General features: G+C 31.7%; 1 protein-coding gene across 2 annotated transcripts; it reads right to left on the bottom strand.

The window, feature by feature from the left end:
- Window positions 1–3,611: 3,611 nt before the first annotated feature.
- LOC129909298 (fatty acyl-CoA reductase 1-like) lies at window positions 3,612–9,814 on the bottom strand. Of its 2 annotated transcripts, none has more exons than XM_055986379.1 (11): window positions 9,718–9,814; window positions 5,979–6,401; window positions 5,748–5,898; window positions 5,496–5,581; window positions 5,327–5,436; window positions 4,685–4,768; window positions 4,505–4,619; window positions 4,262–4,430; window positions 4,127–4,197; window positions 3,941–4,066; window positions 3,612–3,871 (listed from the first exon to the last, which is right to left on the bottom strand). In XM_055986379.1, exons 2-11 carry the CDS (start codon window positions 6,329–6,331, stop codon window positions 3,631–3,633), a joined length of 1,506 nt encoding a protein of 501 aa, XP_055842354.1. In that variant the 5' UTR covers window positions 6,332–6,401; window positions 9,718–9,814; the 3' UTR covers window positions 3,612–3,630. The 2 variants fall into 2 exon arrangements, with proteins under 2 accessions (XP_055842354.1, XP_055842355.1); XM_055986380.1 differs by lacking the exon at window positions 9,718–9,814 and adding an exon at window positions 7,146–7,278.
- Between the last annotated feature and the right edge of the window lie 5,177 nt (window positions 9,815–14,991).

The following is a 14,991-nucleotide window of genomic DNA, read 5'->3' as shown; positions in this document are numbered from 1 at the left end:
ATTCCGGTAAAAACAATTCACATTTACACAAGAACTGTTGAAAAGTTGTTTTGGGAAAAATCACAGCTTATAATTTCCATTGCACTTGTGTAAATTCCGATAAAAACAATTCACGTTTACACAGGAACTGTTGCAAAAGCTATTTATTTCCAAGGTCAAAAGTAATTTTCAATGCATTTTAATGAATTTAGCTTTAAATTTACGTTTCCATAAGAATTGGTGCAAAGTTATTTTGAACAAAATCACGGGTTTAAAAAAAATCCTTAACATTTGCGTGAATCCCGGTCAAAACAATTCACGTTTACAAAAGAATTATTGCAAAAGTTGTTTTGGGAAAAATCACAGGTTAAAAAAAATTGGAAAGCAAATGAGTGAGTTCCAGTCAAATCACGTTTAATAAAGAACTGTTAAAAAGTTGTTTTGGGAAAAATCACAGGTCAAAAAAAAATCCAAGGCATTTGCGTAAATTCCGTCAGTACAATTCACGTTTACAAAAGAACTGTTGCAAAAGTTGTGAAAAATAACAGGTTAAAAAATTCAAAAGCATTTGCGTGAATTGCAGTCAAACCAATAAACGTTTAAACAAGAACTGTTAAAAAGTTGTTTTGGGAAAAATCACGGGTTAAAAAAATTCCAAAGCAATTGCGTGGCAATTCACGTTTAATAAAGAACTGTTGCAAAAGCTGTTTTGAAAAATAGCAGGTTATAATTTGAATTTCTAATGCACTTGTGTAACGTGAATTATTTTACGCGGAATTCACGAAAACGCATTGAAAATGACTTGACCTGTGATTTTGAAAAAAATAACTTTTTACCTGAACCCGCAAATGCACTTTAATTTACTTTTGACAAAAAATTTTGCCTCACTTCTAGTGTAAAGTTCAAACAAAGAGATCTTTTTATGATTGATCTATGTGAGAGAAATCACGCTATAACCTAAACAAACTTGTCGAAAATGACATCCAGAGAAAATGCTCTATTTGTGCTAAGTGCTAACTGTAAAGTAAAATGTGAATTTCCAATTCACGGTTAAGGTAATCACAGGTTATTTGAAGACTGTTCACAGGTAGTGATTGTGATTTGTCAATCACAGGTTAAAAATCACAGGTCGTGATTTTTTGCTCATCTCTACCGCTCACCGATCGTGTGGCAGAAAGGTCATAGGAGGATGTACGTCGCTTGATAAAAAAATTACAACAACAATGCCATGGCACTTCTGGAGCTTCTCAAGAAAAGTTGCAGAAAACCTTATAGTTATAAATAAGGGCCAATAGCTGTTAAAAAAGCTATATTGAGTGACAGAATGATATAGTAATTAATGGAGTAGGATACTCCAAAAGCTAAAATTCTTAAAACTCATTTTTTTTCCGACAACAAAATTAGAAACAATTATGCAGTAAGCTTATTTTTTGATTTAAGAAAAAAAAAACAATTTTTGTAGTTTTTTCCAAAAATAAATAGCGCAAGAAAGAAATACAAAATTTTTACTTTTGTAAATGTCCCGCTTTTTCACTTTTTACCGACTTCCAAAAAAGAGGAGGTATTCAATTCGACTGTATTTTTTTTTTTTTTTATGTTTGTTACCGCATAACTTTGGACTGAGTGAACCAATTTTGATAATTCTTTTTGTATTGGAAAGCTGGTGGCTGCAGTGTGGTCCCATTTCAATTAAGTTCACTTTTAGCCATAGGAACTATTTTAAAAACCATAAAACCCAGTTTTGATCTATTGAAGTCGGTTTTGTTTTTTTGCTAAAAATGATTATTAGGTCATTGTAGTTAAGGCTAAAGCCTTAACTACATTGGCTCAAAGTGAAAAAGTACAAAATCGAAAATTTTCAAACGCATTTTTGTAAAGTTTCTCTGAAAGCTTTCTTTTTAGTCAAAAATATAAATTGTACACTAATTTTTTCTAACAATTTCCGCTGGCAAGAAAAAAAATTTTCACTTTTGTACTTTTGCAAAAAGTGGCCAAAATGTAGTTAAGGTTTATTACGTATAAAAATCATTCATCTAATAATGTCCATAGACATGGACGAAACCTAATTAACAATTAATACTTCTTTCATTTTGACATGAAGCCCGCATTCATCATCAAAATTGTAACCTTAACTACATTGGCTCAAAATGTGACAAAAATACAAAAGTAAAAATTTTCAAACTTTCTTTTTGATAGTTTTTCAGGCTGGAAAACTTAAAGAGGTGATGTAGAAAGCTTAATTTTTGGTTTCAAAAATAATTTGCCACCTCTTTTTTACAAACAAACTGCGCTTGTGAGAAAAAAATATTTTTCCTTTGGAACTTTCTTAAATAGTACGCCTCATTGTAATTTTTGTAGTTTTTTCCAAAAATAAATAGCGCAAGAAAGAAATACAAAATTTTTACTTTTGTAAATGTCCCGCTTTTTCACTTTTTACCGACTTCCAAAAAGGAGGAGGTATTCAATTCGACTGTATTTTTTTTTTTTATGTTTGTTACCGCATAACTTTGGACTGAGTGAACCAATTTTGATAATTCTTTTTGTATTGGAAAGCTGGTGGCTGCAGTGTGGTCCCATTTCAATTAAGTTCACTTTTAGCCATAGGAACTATTTTAAAAACCATAAAACCCAGTTTTGATCTATTGAAGTCGGTTTTGTTTTTTTTGCTAAAAATGATTATTAGGTCATTGTAGTTAAGGCTAAAGCCTTAACTACATTGGCTCAAAGTGAAAAAGTACAAAATCGAAAATTTTCAAACGCATTTTTGTAAAGTTTCTCTGAAAGCTTTCTTTTTAGTCAAAAATATAAATTGTACACTAATTTTTTCTAACAATTTCCGCTGGCAAGAAAAAAAAATTTTCACTTTTGTACTTTTGCAAAAAGTGGCCAAAATGTAGTTAAGGTTTATTACGTATAAAAATCATTCATCTGATAATGTCCATAGACATGGACGAAACCTAATTAACAATTAATACTTCTTTCATTTTGACATGAAGCCCGCATTCATCATCAAAATTGTAACCTTAACTACATTGGCTCAAAATGTGACAAAAATACAAAAGTAAAAATTTTCAAACTTTCTTTTTGATAGTTTTTCAGGCTGGAAAACTTAAAGAGGTGATGTAGAAAGCTTAATTTTTGGTTTCAAAAATAATTTGCCATTTAATTTTTACAAACAAACTGCGCTTGTGAGAAAAAAATATTTTTTCTTTTGAACTTTCTTACATAGTACGCCTCATTTTATTTTTTTTTTTTTACTGCAAAAAAAAGTTAAAGTAATTCCCAGTAAGTTTTTGTTGTTTGACGGCTTGTTGGATTTCTTCTGACTGAATTTTGAAGTCTCACTACAACACAGCTATAGTATTAAAGTCCTTCCAGACCAACACGTTTCTAACCAGTGTTTAAATATAGCCAATCCAACAAAATCAATGGGCCATATTCATTAGACTGTGTCTATGAAGAAAAACTGGAGTTTATTCAAATAACATTGAATAAACCCCAGTCTAAAAACGACTAAAGAATATGCCCCTAATGTGTTTAAAACTGCAAACAAGGCTGAACCACATTTGCAAAGCTAGTTCTATGTAAATGTTTTGACTGTAATAATTTTCTGAAAGTAATTAAAAACCATTTTTTTATAAAAGATTTATTCTAGGTGGAATTTGTTGTAAAATAATTGCGATAAACATATAAAACTCCCATTCTTAAAATAATTATTCCAATTGTTAGTTGAATTGAAAAATTCACAACGGTAAGAATACGGAATTTTATTTTTGCCCATTTTGAAGATTTTAAAGGCATTTTTAGCAGCCAATACTTAGCTCCAACAAGAGCATTTTTGAAAAATTCATGTATATCAATATTTGTATAGTGCTCAAATGCAAACTCTTTTCTAAAAAAAATAAAGAGAAAAATAAAATTACAAATAACTCAAAACATTCATGATTTAGCAACTGCTTACTTATCACAAGGCATTATGAATTTATCCATTTCATAAAACTTATCATTTTGGAAGGACCATTGCGTTATATTAAAATAGTGCAGTGCATTATTGGCAGCATATATTTTCCGTTGAAGTTTAAGAAAACTAAAAGATTGATTCAATAAGTAACTACTTTGGAAAAAAGTTTAAGAAATAATAACTCACAATGGCTTATTATTTGAGATGCGAAGTATTGTGTCTGCCAAAATTGCGAAAAGAACATGCAAAGTCATAAACTAAAAAGTAAAAAATAAAAATTAATTTTGTGTGCATCAAAATATTTTACAATATTATTTTTACCCGCAAATAGTACCAATATTTATATCTTGTTATGCCTCCTCCAGGCACCCAAAATGTTTGCTCCATTGGATTATCTTTGATTAAAACTTTAGCCATTTCTATGACGTCACCAGTAGAAACTGGACGGACTGTTGCTGTTGAGCAATTGTAGACAATCAATTCCTCTGGACTTTAAATTAATAAATTTGTTCAAAATAATTAATATTTGTTTTATTTCATTCTAAAATATTTGTTTTTCTTTACCTATGATTTTCAAGGCATTTCTTATAAACGGCTACTATTAATCCTTTAACAGCAATATCAACTGGCATGTAGTCGAGGCAAACATCCGGATCTCCATGTGCTGTACGGAGAATTCCTTTAAAATAAATCTATTGTCAATTTATTTTCAATAAAATAATTTTTGTTGATGAAAAACTTTACCAATGCCACTGGCGACAAACATTCCAACTGGGCCGTTAAAGTTATCTATCCATCCTGGCACTGGTTCTTCTATTGATGAGACCACTGCAAAAAGGAAGAAATAATTACATTTTTGGGTTCCATAAAACATTTATTAATGTAAGTAGAATCAGAGATCAGAAATAAAACTCAACCGTTTGAAAGGTTCTTTATTAACTCTTATTTGCTGCTATTTCCAATAAAGGTCATAAAATAACCTTTATTTAAAAAAAAATTATAAAAAAAAAAATAAATCTCGAACCTTAACCGAAACCTATTTAAAGTAATGTGGGTAACTCCCAGAGAGAAACCAATTGATAATAAAGGTTGACTGTTATTTCTGACAATCTTTTCTTTGAAATAGGGTTCGCATGCATAGAGTTTCCCATTTTAAAAGTGGAAACCCTATTTTTTTATTTTCAGTATAAACTATTCTTTCATTTGACACTAAATTTTAACCCCTAATCTTATGAAGTAATACAAAATTAAATACCCGAGACATTTGACAAAAACTAATATGCAAGATGGCAGTCATAAAGTGAATTTCGGGAGAACAAATAAGAATCAGAGTTTTGCTTGATAAAGAAAATTAGTCATGTATTTGAATTTTGAAATGAAACTCACCAATAGACGGTCTATAAATGAAAACAGGTAATTTTTGTTTGTAATCGTTAGCTATTTGCTCCGCTAAACCTTTTGTAAAAGTATAGGTATTAGGCTGAAATTCGCTGTACCTATAGAAAGAGATAAATTAAATACTGAGTCCCATATTAATCTTGAAAAAAAAACTGACTTTAGGTTAAATATATTAAGCATTTCTGTGCTGTAGTTTTCAGCTAGCTTAATTGCCGTTCTCCAATCTACTTTTGCTGGATAGAGCTGAAATCAAAAGAAACATAATGTTCTTTACAAAAAAAAACTCTTTATATTTCCAGAGACATATTTTTTTCTCTGAAACAATCTTTTTCTATAATGAATTGTTTAAAAATTTCATTGTTCAAAAAAGAAGTCAAAACCAACAAAATTGCATTAAAGTTCAACCCACCTCTTCTTCTACTACGTGTTTGTCTGGATTTGAGTAAGTTGTGGATATATGGACAAATGCTTTTATATTTGGAAAACCTTCAGCTAATTTAAGAGTTTCCAATGTGCCTCGAGCATTCATTAAAATTGCCTCCTTTAACGGATCATCAAACCTATAAGAAAATAAAGTTCAAAAATTTAGATTAACAAAAGACCTTACAAAAACAAATTTTTGAACAGAAGACAAACTTACTTTACACTAGCAGCTGAATGAATAACAATCGATACATTCTTTAACATTTGTACATTTGAAGCACTTATTCCTAAGCCCGGAAGCATAACATCACCATCGATTGCTGTGACTTTGTTTATTAACAAATCATTCTTTTCTCGAACCTTGTTAAAAAACTCTGAATTGAACATTTCCTTTAAACGTGCTTCGGCTGTTTTTCCTTTTTTCCCACGAATTAAAACATAAATTCTGTTTAGATTCGAACAAGAACGCAAAAGTTTTTCAATTAAAGCTTTTCCTAAAAATCCTGAACCTCCTGTTATGAATATATCACGGCCAGTGAAAAATTCTGGTATTGAAGTTCTGTCATTCATTTTTACTTGTTATGTTTGCTTGTTTTTATTTTTTCAATTTACTGCATATTAATAGAGGCGCAACAAATAACTGAAAATAGAATTGTATTTTTCAATTTAATAAAACAAAAAAAAAATTAAGATTTAATATTTTGAATATTATAATACAACTCATACATTCAACAAAATCTAATTGGTTTAAATTTTTAAAACTACACTATGGTGTATGCGTAACTTTTTTTTTTTTGTTCGTTATGACATTTTGTTTGTGTGAACTTATAATGGAACGAGTTGACTTTTGTGGATAATATTCTAACCAATGACATTATATTGCGGTCAGTTAAAATTGTATATAAGAAGTCCTTGTGGACTTTTCAGCGTTATACACTTAGAAGCAAAAAATGGAATTAAACTTTGCGTTGTGTAAAAACGATTAAATTGATCAGGAAGTAATTGACATTACATGAATGTTAATGGTACCATTGTAAAGCTTGAAACAAAAGCTTTAAGCTTTAATAAAGATCCAATCAACATAAATAAAGTATGTAAGGAAAAAAGACTGAAATTGAAACAGAGAGTAGGTATCTGGAAAATTTAATTGCAATTTATTGACAGATAACGCTAATACTATCGTATAGAAAAAAGGATGACATTGAAGCAGAGAGTATCTGGAAAATTTAGCATTAAAAAAAAATTAAGTCCAATTTATTGACAGATAGCATCCACAGAAAATTGACAAAAAGCCCACAGAAAAGTGGTAAATATAAATGCAAATGACATTATGCCAAAGTTCACAAAATACAAAGTAATTTGAATTTTAAAAAATAAAACTTACGTATTCTTTTGAACAGCTAACAATTGCAACCATAATTGACACAACCAAATTGATTTATTCAAGGTTAAAACCCATGCGCTGTGTCATGAAACATATTTGCATATCTTAATTCAATTTTAAAAGAAAGTTTACTTTTCTTTTCGTTTGGTCCTTATTTGCATATACGACATTCACTTTCTGCTTTAATTTTTTTGTATAGGAAGTAGGTAAAGGTATATAAAGATTAATATAAGTATGTAAATTTATATAACACTGTGCTGGAATTTCTTCAAGTTATCTTAAAAAATTTGAACACTTTGAATTAGGGTCACTATCATTATCAACACAACAAAATGTTGTGCAAATATTTATATGTAAAGTGAAATAAATAAGTGATGTTAAGTGCGAAGGACTATAACGCCAGAGCCCTTATTCGTATCCCAGCGTACACAACCTAAGACATTTTTTTTTTTTCCGAGTTAGAGCCTCTTGGCAGGAATAGACAAACATTCCAAGATTATCATATTGTCATGAAAAAGTGCATCGTTACTTAGCCGTGTTCCAAATTAATAAGACGCACTCAAGAATAGTTGAGATGTATTGTGCTACAAATTTGTATTATGAAATATAAGTTTTCAATATCAGGTATTTAAATTCAAAAGCAATAATAAGCCACATCACCAGTCGCGTTCCTTTGGAGGTGGAAGATTACTCATTTGCAGATAATCTAGTACTACGAGCTGCATATTCCCATCTACTCAGGCAGAGAAGAGTATATGCAGATGAAATTACTACGCCTAGTTTACCACCTTAAAGGACCAAAGTTTTTTTTTTTATAATTTCACTGTGGTCTACAATATATGTGTTCCTTTGGTGGTGGGAAACTACTCAGGTTGTAAAAGATTTCAACTCATGAGTAGTCTACTACCTCCAAACGACTGGAGTTAACAAGAAAGGACACTAAACGAATAAGAATTCAATTTCGTTTTCCGTGAAGTTAGTTTACGGACTTTAATTGTACTTGATAACGTCATAAGAATACAGGTTATGTGCTTTAGATAAACAAAATGATTTAAAAAAGGATTCAAACCCTAGACGTCTGGTGCAAAGAGAATTTTGTATGGGAGCTAAAATTTAGTAATTGGAGTAAACTACTGATAAGTAGGTGATCTAACATATTTACTATAGGATCGTGTTCTACTGCATTGATTCCGTTGAGAATGCGTTTCATTGAAAATCGATAGTAAAGAACTCTTGGGAAGTTTAAGTGGTTATCCTGATGCAAGATTCTATTAAAAAAAAGGAAAACTATCATTTTCTTTTCAAAAACGAAAGAAAATCTTCGACAAAGAGAGATGCAAGCCTTTTGCATAAACGAATACATTTTTCTTCTCATTCATCATACAGAATCTCTTCCCTGAATTCTTAAAATGTAAACTAGTCAATGACTTGACTTTGGTCATCAAGTCAGTATTTTCTATGATTTGATTATTTGGGGATCGGGTCAAAATTCTGGCTTCAAAATTCTGCTTTTCAAAATTCTGCTTTTTCAGCGAAAATTCTGTTTTTCAAAATTCTGCTTTTTTTCTATTCTGTTTTTCAAAATTCTGCTTTTTAAAATTCTGCTTTTCAAAATTCTGCCAGCATTATATTTGAACAAAAAAATTCTGCTAATTCTGTTTTTTTTTTATAGCATATGCGCTGGCTAAAAAAAAATACACCTCATTAATGTAATTCAACATTGGTACTTTCCTAATTTTTTTTATTTAAGTGTCGCAAATATTTTTTGAAATGCATATACCGACTTTCTTTCAAATAAAATATGTATACTAATTGGAACCGATGTTTTATATTGCTTTTCTTATTCAAATTTTTGAATATTCATCTTTATTTGATAAATTAATAAATTTTTAGTTATTTTCGGAAATGTTTAATATTAAAAACCTTTTTTTAATATTTTCAAATTTATTCATTTATAAAACAAAAATTAATTCGCATTTAAAAAATGACAAATTATGTAGGTAAGTAATCAAATAAGCAGATAATTTTTCAAAAAGATGATTTTACAGATTTTGAAAAGCAGAATTATGAAAAGCAGAATTGTGAAAAACAGAATTTTGAAACCCGATTATTTGTCATGCAACTTGCATTGTCGTATCAGACATGAAACTAAAAAAAATCACTGACGTAAATAGAAAAAAAATTCCTTTGAATAATTATTCTCAGTTCGAGTTTAATGAGATTTAGCCGCCTAAGGGGTTAAATTGAATTGTTTTGAATGGTTTAAAAACAATTCAAAATATTCGTTGACAAATTAAAAATGATTGATATATGCACTCAATTTTTCTGCATGTTACTAATTAAAAAGTCATTTAAAGAAATATTTCATCAGTTAGTAGCCTGTTCCACCAGCTTATATGTAAGTTACAGTTTACAAGCACTTGTTCACAAAATTATAAAAATGAGTAAAAATTTCTGGTGTAAAAATGTAAATTATAGTTGTTGCAATAGGCTTTAAAACGCAACCAAACCATGCACGTTCAAAAAATATTATTCAATTCTTAAAAGTTGAATTAAAAAATTGTGATATTACTTTTTCAAGGTTTCACTAAGAAATTTTATTGCACGCAATCCGTCTTGTTCAGTATTAGAATTATAACTAAAATTTGATTTGCACCAAATTAACTTTAGTCAAACAAAATTTTAGAGCTTCAACAATTTAAAGTCAATTGATTTGTTGAATATATTAGAGTTCCTTCAACTTTTTTAAATTATGTGCATAGGTAATTGTAAAAAGCTGCATGCGCGCTCCATAATGCTTATATGTAAATACACATTATTCTTTAAATTTGTGATACTTTTTTGGTATTAGATTTTAAAGATATTTAAATATAATATGAATTTTATTAGTTGTTTTATTTTGGTGCAATAAGCTTTTACTTAAACATTTAACCAAGACGAACTTAAACCAAAGTTGTTTTTTTTTTTGTTTAATTAACCTAGAAAAAATATTATTCGTTTTGGCTATCTTTAGGTCAATTCTAATACTGATTCTCTTATTAGTAAAAACAAAATATAGGTTAGGTTTTGGAAGTTAAATAAGTTTTATTTTACCTAAAACTTGCAAATTTTCATATTCATAGTCAAGTTTTAGGTTAAGGGGTGGTTTTTTTTACAGCTGCTGGTCATCTTTAAGCTATGATTATCCTAAATTTTAAATCTTTGAATGTTTTTGTAAACTATTCTTTTTTTGTATCATCGTTAATCATCGATTGGTTACTATCAATCGATTTTGGTTGCTTAGCGCTATTTAAAGCCTAGCACGCAGCTGAAGTGAAACGAAAAATGTAAAAGCCTCCAAAGTCGACAACGAAAATGCTAACGAAAAAATATCATCGAATAGCTATTCTGTCAACATCAAAATGAAAAAAATTCAAAATTAATTTAAAATCAAGAAAAATCAACAGAAAATAATTTTTAAAGCAAGAAGTAGGTAAATGAATTAAAAGTGAAAAAACCGTCAACACTGCTCTTCGAGTCAAGAAAAATGTACGGGACAGTAAAAAGTAAAGCCTAGTACGCAGATCGGGAAAAAAATCAAATTTTATCTCTACAATTTTAATCTCTACAAAACATTTTATAATCCTGCGCAAAATTTTGAAGTTGGAGAAATTACCTAGGGTAAACTGCCCAATCATTGGCACCTTAAGCGAATGTCGCACCAACTTTAGTTCGCAGTTTTTTCCGTATAACATAAAACTACTATTAATACTTTTTTTTGTAATTATCAATATCTCGTTTGCTAAGAATATGCCAAAAAAGGCGAGAAAAGTGAATTTTTAAACAAAAAATAAAAATAGAAGCTGTAAATGGTTTTTAAACTCAAGGTGCCAATCACATGGGGAGTGGCAACAAAAGGGCAGTTTACCCTAAGTAATTTCTATGTCAGCTATTACATGAAGCCTCAAGAGGCTTGACTCTTTTTTCGAATTTTCTATTGATAATCATTCTGTGAGGCGCGTACTATTACACGATGCCTCTTGAGTCAAAGACTCAAATTTGACATTTCTCTTTTGATTTAAGTATTTTTGTTGTTGTATTCCACCAAGAAGCAAAAAGAAATGAAATTGAATGTTGAAAAAAGAAAGAGTGGAAAAAGAAACGTCAAAAAAGAGTCTCAGAATTTTGGCCCACGACTCTCCGGTCGGATAATTTTTTGTTTTATCTTCTTTCTCTTTTGCATTCATTAGTTTTGAAAAGAGGCGCGCCTCTTGAGGCTTCATTTAATAGCTGACTATCAATACTTTTTTTCTTCTTTCAAATTAAATTAATTTTTTTTGTTTTTGATTTGATTCTGAGTTGTATTTGCTTCGTCTTCACTTTCCATGTATTTTATTAGCTGCGTTCCTTTGAAAATATTTATCTACTGCTTAGTACTTAATGCTGCTTTGAAATACTTTTTCAATATAGCAAAAGTAGTTCAAAGTTTTAAGTACTAAGCAGTAGATAAATATTCCCAAAGGAACGCAGCTATTAAAGAGTCTGCCTTAATTTTGTTTGAATTTTTTCAATTTTGTTTTATTTTTTTTTCCTTGTCACAATTTTTGGCGGCAGAATATTGTTTCGAACATTATTTGTCCGCGCAAAACTAAGTGGAGACTTTTTCTTTACAGCGGTTCCAAATATTTAAATTTTCCGCGTGAACTGCGTACTGCTTGGATAATTATTCAAGACACAGACTTTATAGAGGAAGTCGAGGCATCCATCCAAAGGACTCTGCTACCTAACCCGGATAAAGTGATATTCAGCGACACAAATCCTGCAAGTGATCCTACTGACATCCCAAACCTGACTACCCCAGAAGAGATTGCCGAAATAATTAACCTATCCAAACCGAAAAAATCTGCTGGACCGGATGGCATCTCCAACTTCATCATAAAGAGGCTCCCGCAAATAGTGATAATCTTCTTGGCTATCATCCTCAACAACTGCATAAACAACTGCTACTTCCCACAGAAATGGAAAACTGCAAGAATTGTGGCGATTCCTAAGAAAGGTGCTAGGAACATCATCTCCAATTACAGACCAATCTCTCTTCTCAACAATCTTAGTAAGCTCTTGGAAGAGCTGACACTCAGGAAGCTGAAGAAGTTTTGCAGCGATAACAACATCATCCCAGACATGCAGTTCGGTTTTCGGGAGAAGCACTCCACACTGCATCCGCTCATGAAGTTCCACCAAGACATCACCTCAGCTTTAAACAAAAATCAAGTTACCGTCGCATGCTTTCTGGATGTCGAGAAAGCATTTGACAGCGTATGGATCGATGCCCTTATCCATAAACTTCATTTACTAAGCTTTCCTTTGGCACTAATTAAAATTATTTTTTCTTTTCTCTCTTCCAGAAACTTTTTTGTGCAAGTGGAGGATCGGAAATCACCAATGAAAGTCATTCGAGCTGGAGTTGCTCAAGGATCCAAACTTGGCCCCTTTCTATACAGCATCCTGACATCAGACCAACCGCCTGCAAGTGAGTGCGAGAACCTGCTTTACGCGGACGATTCACTCACATACTGCAAGTCCATCTCGCCAAACATAGCTGCCAGGAAAGTCGAAGCTCACATTCGGAAACTGTATGAGTTCTACAGTAAATGGGGTATCCGGATCAACTCATCCAAGTCGGAATTATTGTGCCTTAGCCGATCAGGAGGAAGAGGCAGTCGATCGGCTGGAAGCTGCAGAAGCATCACATTGACACTTCCAGATGGAACTAGATTGCCAGCCAAACGCAGCGCCAAGTACTTAGGAATCAACTTTAACGAGCTCCTCAGATTCAACAATCACTCCCGTTTGGTCCTCAAAAAAGCCAACTTTGCCTTCCATCGCCTTCACCCTCTGATGAAAAAAAGAACAGGATTAAGTCAACCAACGAAACTCTTGATCTACAAGCAGCTTCTGCGACCTGTCATTGCCTACAGCTTTCCGGTATGGTATACCATCTCCAAGACAGCCATGAAGGAACTACAAATGTTCGAGAGAAAAATACTGAGGATGTGCACCGGACTTTACTTCGATCGACAGCGACAAAAATACTACAGCAACAAGCGACTCTACGAGGAAGCAAAAATCATACCACTGGACAAGTATCTACTGCGATCGGCGAAGATACTTGTAGGAAATATCGCCAACCACCCCAATCAGCTGATGAGAAGAATGATAGCCCAACAACGACATCCGGAACCTAGGTACCTTTGCGCTTTGGATATACTGGATGAGCACATAATTTCAATGGACAACGAAGAAGCAGTTAACTTTTACGCCGACACCCAGTCGGCATACTATCGTGGCTAAACGCCAATCAAACCAACCCAACTCAACCAACCCCACAACTGGACATCCGGGTCTGAACACCCCGAGGACAACCTAGTCAGCAGACTTTTTAAATTAAGTTTATCCATGTATAATATTTATTTATATTTTATAACTTAGTCATTGTATAAGGTTAGGCCCCTTCTGTGCCAACAAAATTTTATATCAACCAATGTATCTTAGAAATAAGTTAATTTTAAGTCAATTGTAAATAACAAGTTCAATAAACTAAATTGAATTGAAATTGATAATTATTCAAGACAAAATTTGTCCCGAGAAAAAATTTGTATCAGAAATAAAATTTTTCCCGATCTGCGTACTAGGCTTAAGTGACAAATGAGTGAAAACTCTCCAATTTTTCGCTAGAGCTGCGTACTGAAAAACGAAAAGCAAAACGAAATTTTCCGTTCAGGATTTCGTTAGCGAAATTTTTTATGCAAAATTTCTTTTCGCTTTAGCAGCGTACTAGGCTTTAACCAGGACTGAATTTGACCGAGAACCGTAAGAATTCGGGATACAAGTTAAAAAATTATAAGAGCGCATTAGTTGGTTTTTGAGCATATTTTGTTTCGACCATTACTTTATTACTTTGGGGGCACCCTGTGTATACTGAAGTATATTTTTATAAAAAAAAATTTATAGATCCAAACCTTTAAAAATCGCAGCAATTATAAATATTTTTTTATTTTGCATATAATTTGCATAACTTGATGTGTATTTTGTCATTAAAATCAAATCTAGAATTGTGCCTTAACATTTTGAAGGTATTAGTGCCAGTTGTACAAAGGTGGATCAGCCTTGGTTCACGAATTTAACCCTCCGATTTCGGCGGATCTGCGTGTCAACTTCGGTTCAAGCATGGATGTGGCTATTTCTACATATAGGAACCTTGAACCAGAGCTAAACTTCAGCCCTGCTACCGATTTCAGAAGATAAAAGTTGCTGATTCTCGGATTAAATATTTGTACAACTGGCCCTTAAAGTCGCGTAATTTTTTTGAAAAACCTAAAACTTACTGAAACTTTCAATAACACCCCTCATTTTAAGCTGCATCCATATTATGTCGATCAACACTGATTTTTAAATTGTTGACCAGCATGCTACTCGTCCACACTCTAATGGCGTTTTCGTTTGGTAAAAAAATTAATTTATTTTTTGATCTAAATCTGTCAAAAAAAAAAAAAAACAATTTTTAATCTGTTCAACTACAATGAAGTAGTCGCAACAACAGTTTTTTGACAGAAAACACGATCAGTTAAACACCATCAGTTAAGTGTGGACGTGTTATGTCGTAATCTATTGACGAATCTCAGAATGAGATTTGTGATTCTGACAGCTGAAAGGGGGGGGTGAAGAGGGGAAATAGTGGAAAAATCTCAGATTTCATGATCTATTTGCGTCTTGAGATTCAAAAAAATGACAAAAAAATGAATCTGAGAATCAGAAATCTGAATCTGGATTTTTATCGAGATTCACGCATGCAAACACACGCACTTTC

Source organism: Episyrphus balteatus, chromosome 2 (assembly GCF_945859705.1).
Source record: "Episyrphus balteatus chromosome 2, idEpiBalt1.1, whole genome shotgun sequence".
Taxonomy (NCBI): domain Eukaryota; kingdom Metazoa; phylum Arthropoda; class Insecta; order Diptera; family Syrphidae; genus Episyrphus; species Episyrphus balteatus.
This window is presented reverse-complemented; position numbering and strand designations above follow the sequence as displayed.

What these genes read in the sequence shown, in the direction of transcription:
- LOC129909298 (XM_055986379.1), bottom strand. Translation starts at nt 6,331, where the DNA reads ATGAATGACAGAACTTCAATACCAGAATTTTTCACTGGCCGTGATATA. An exon ending in CATTCAGCTGCTAGTGTAAA is followed by an intron (nt 5,899 to 5,978) that starts GTAAGTTTGTCT and finishes ATTTTCTTATAG; the next exon opens with GTTTGATGATCCGTTAAAGG. An exon ending in AACACGTAGTAGAAGAAGAG is followed by an intron (nt 5,582 to 5,747) that starts GTGGGTTGAACT and finishes TTTTGATTTCAG; the next exon opens with CTCTATCCAGCAAAAGTAGA.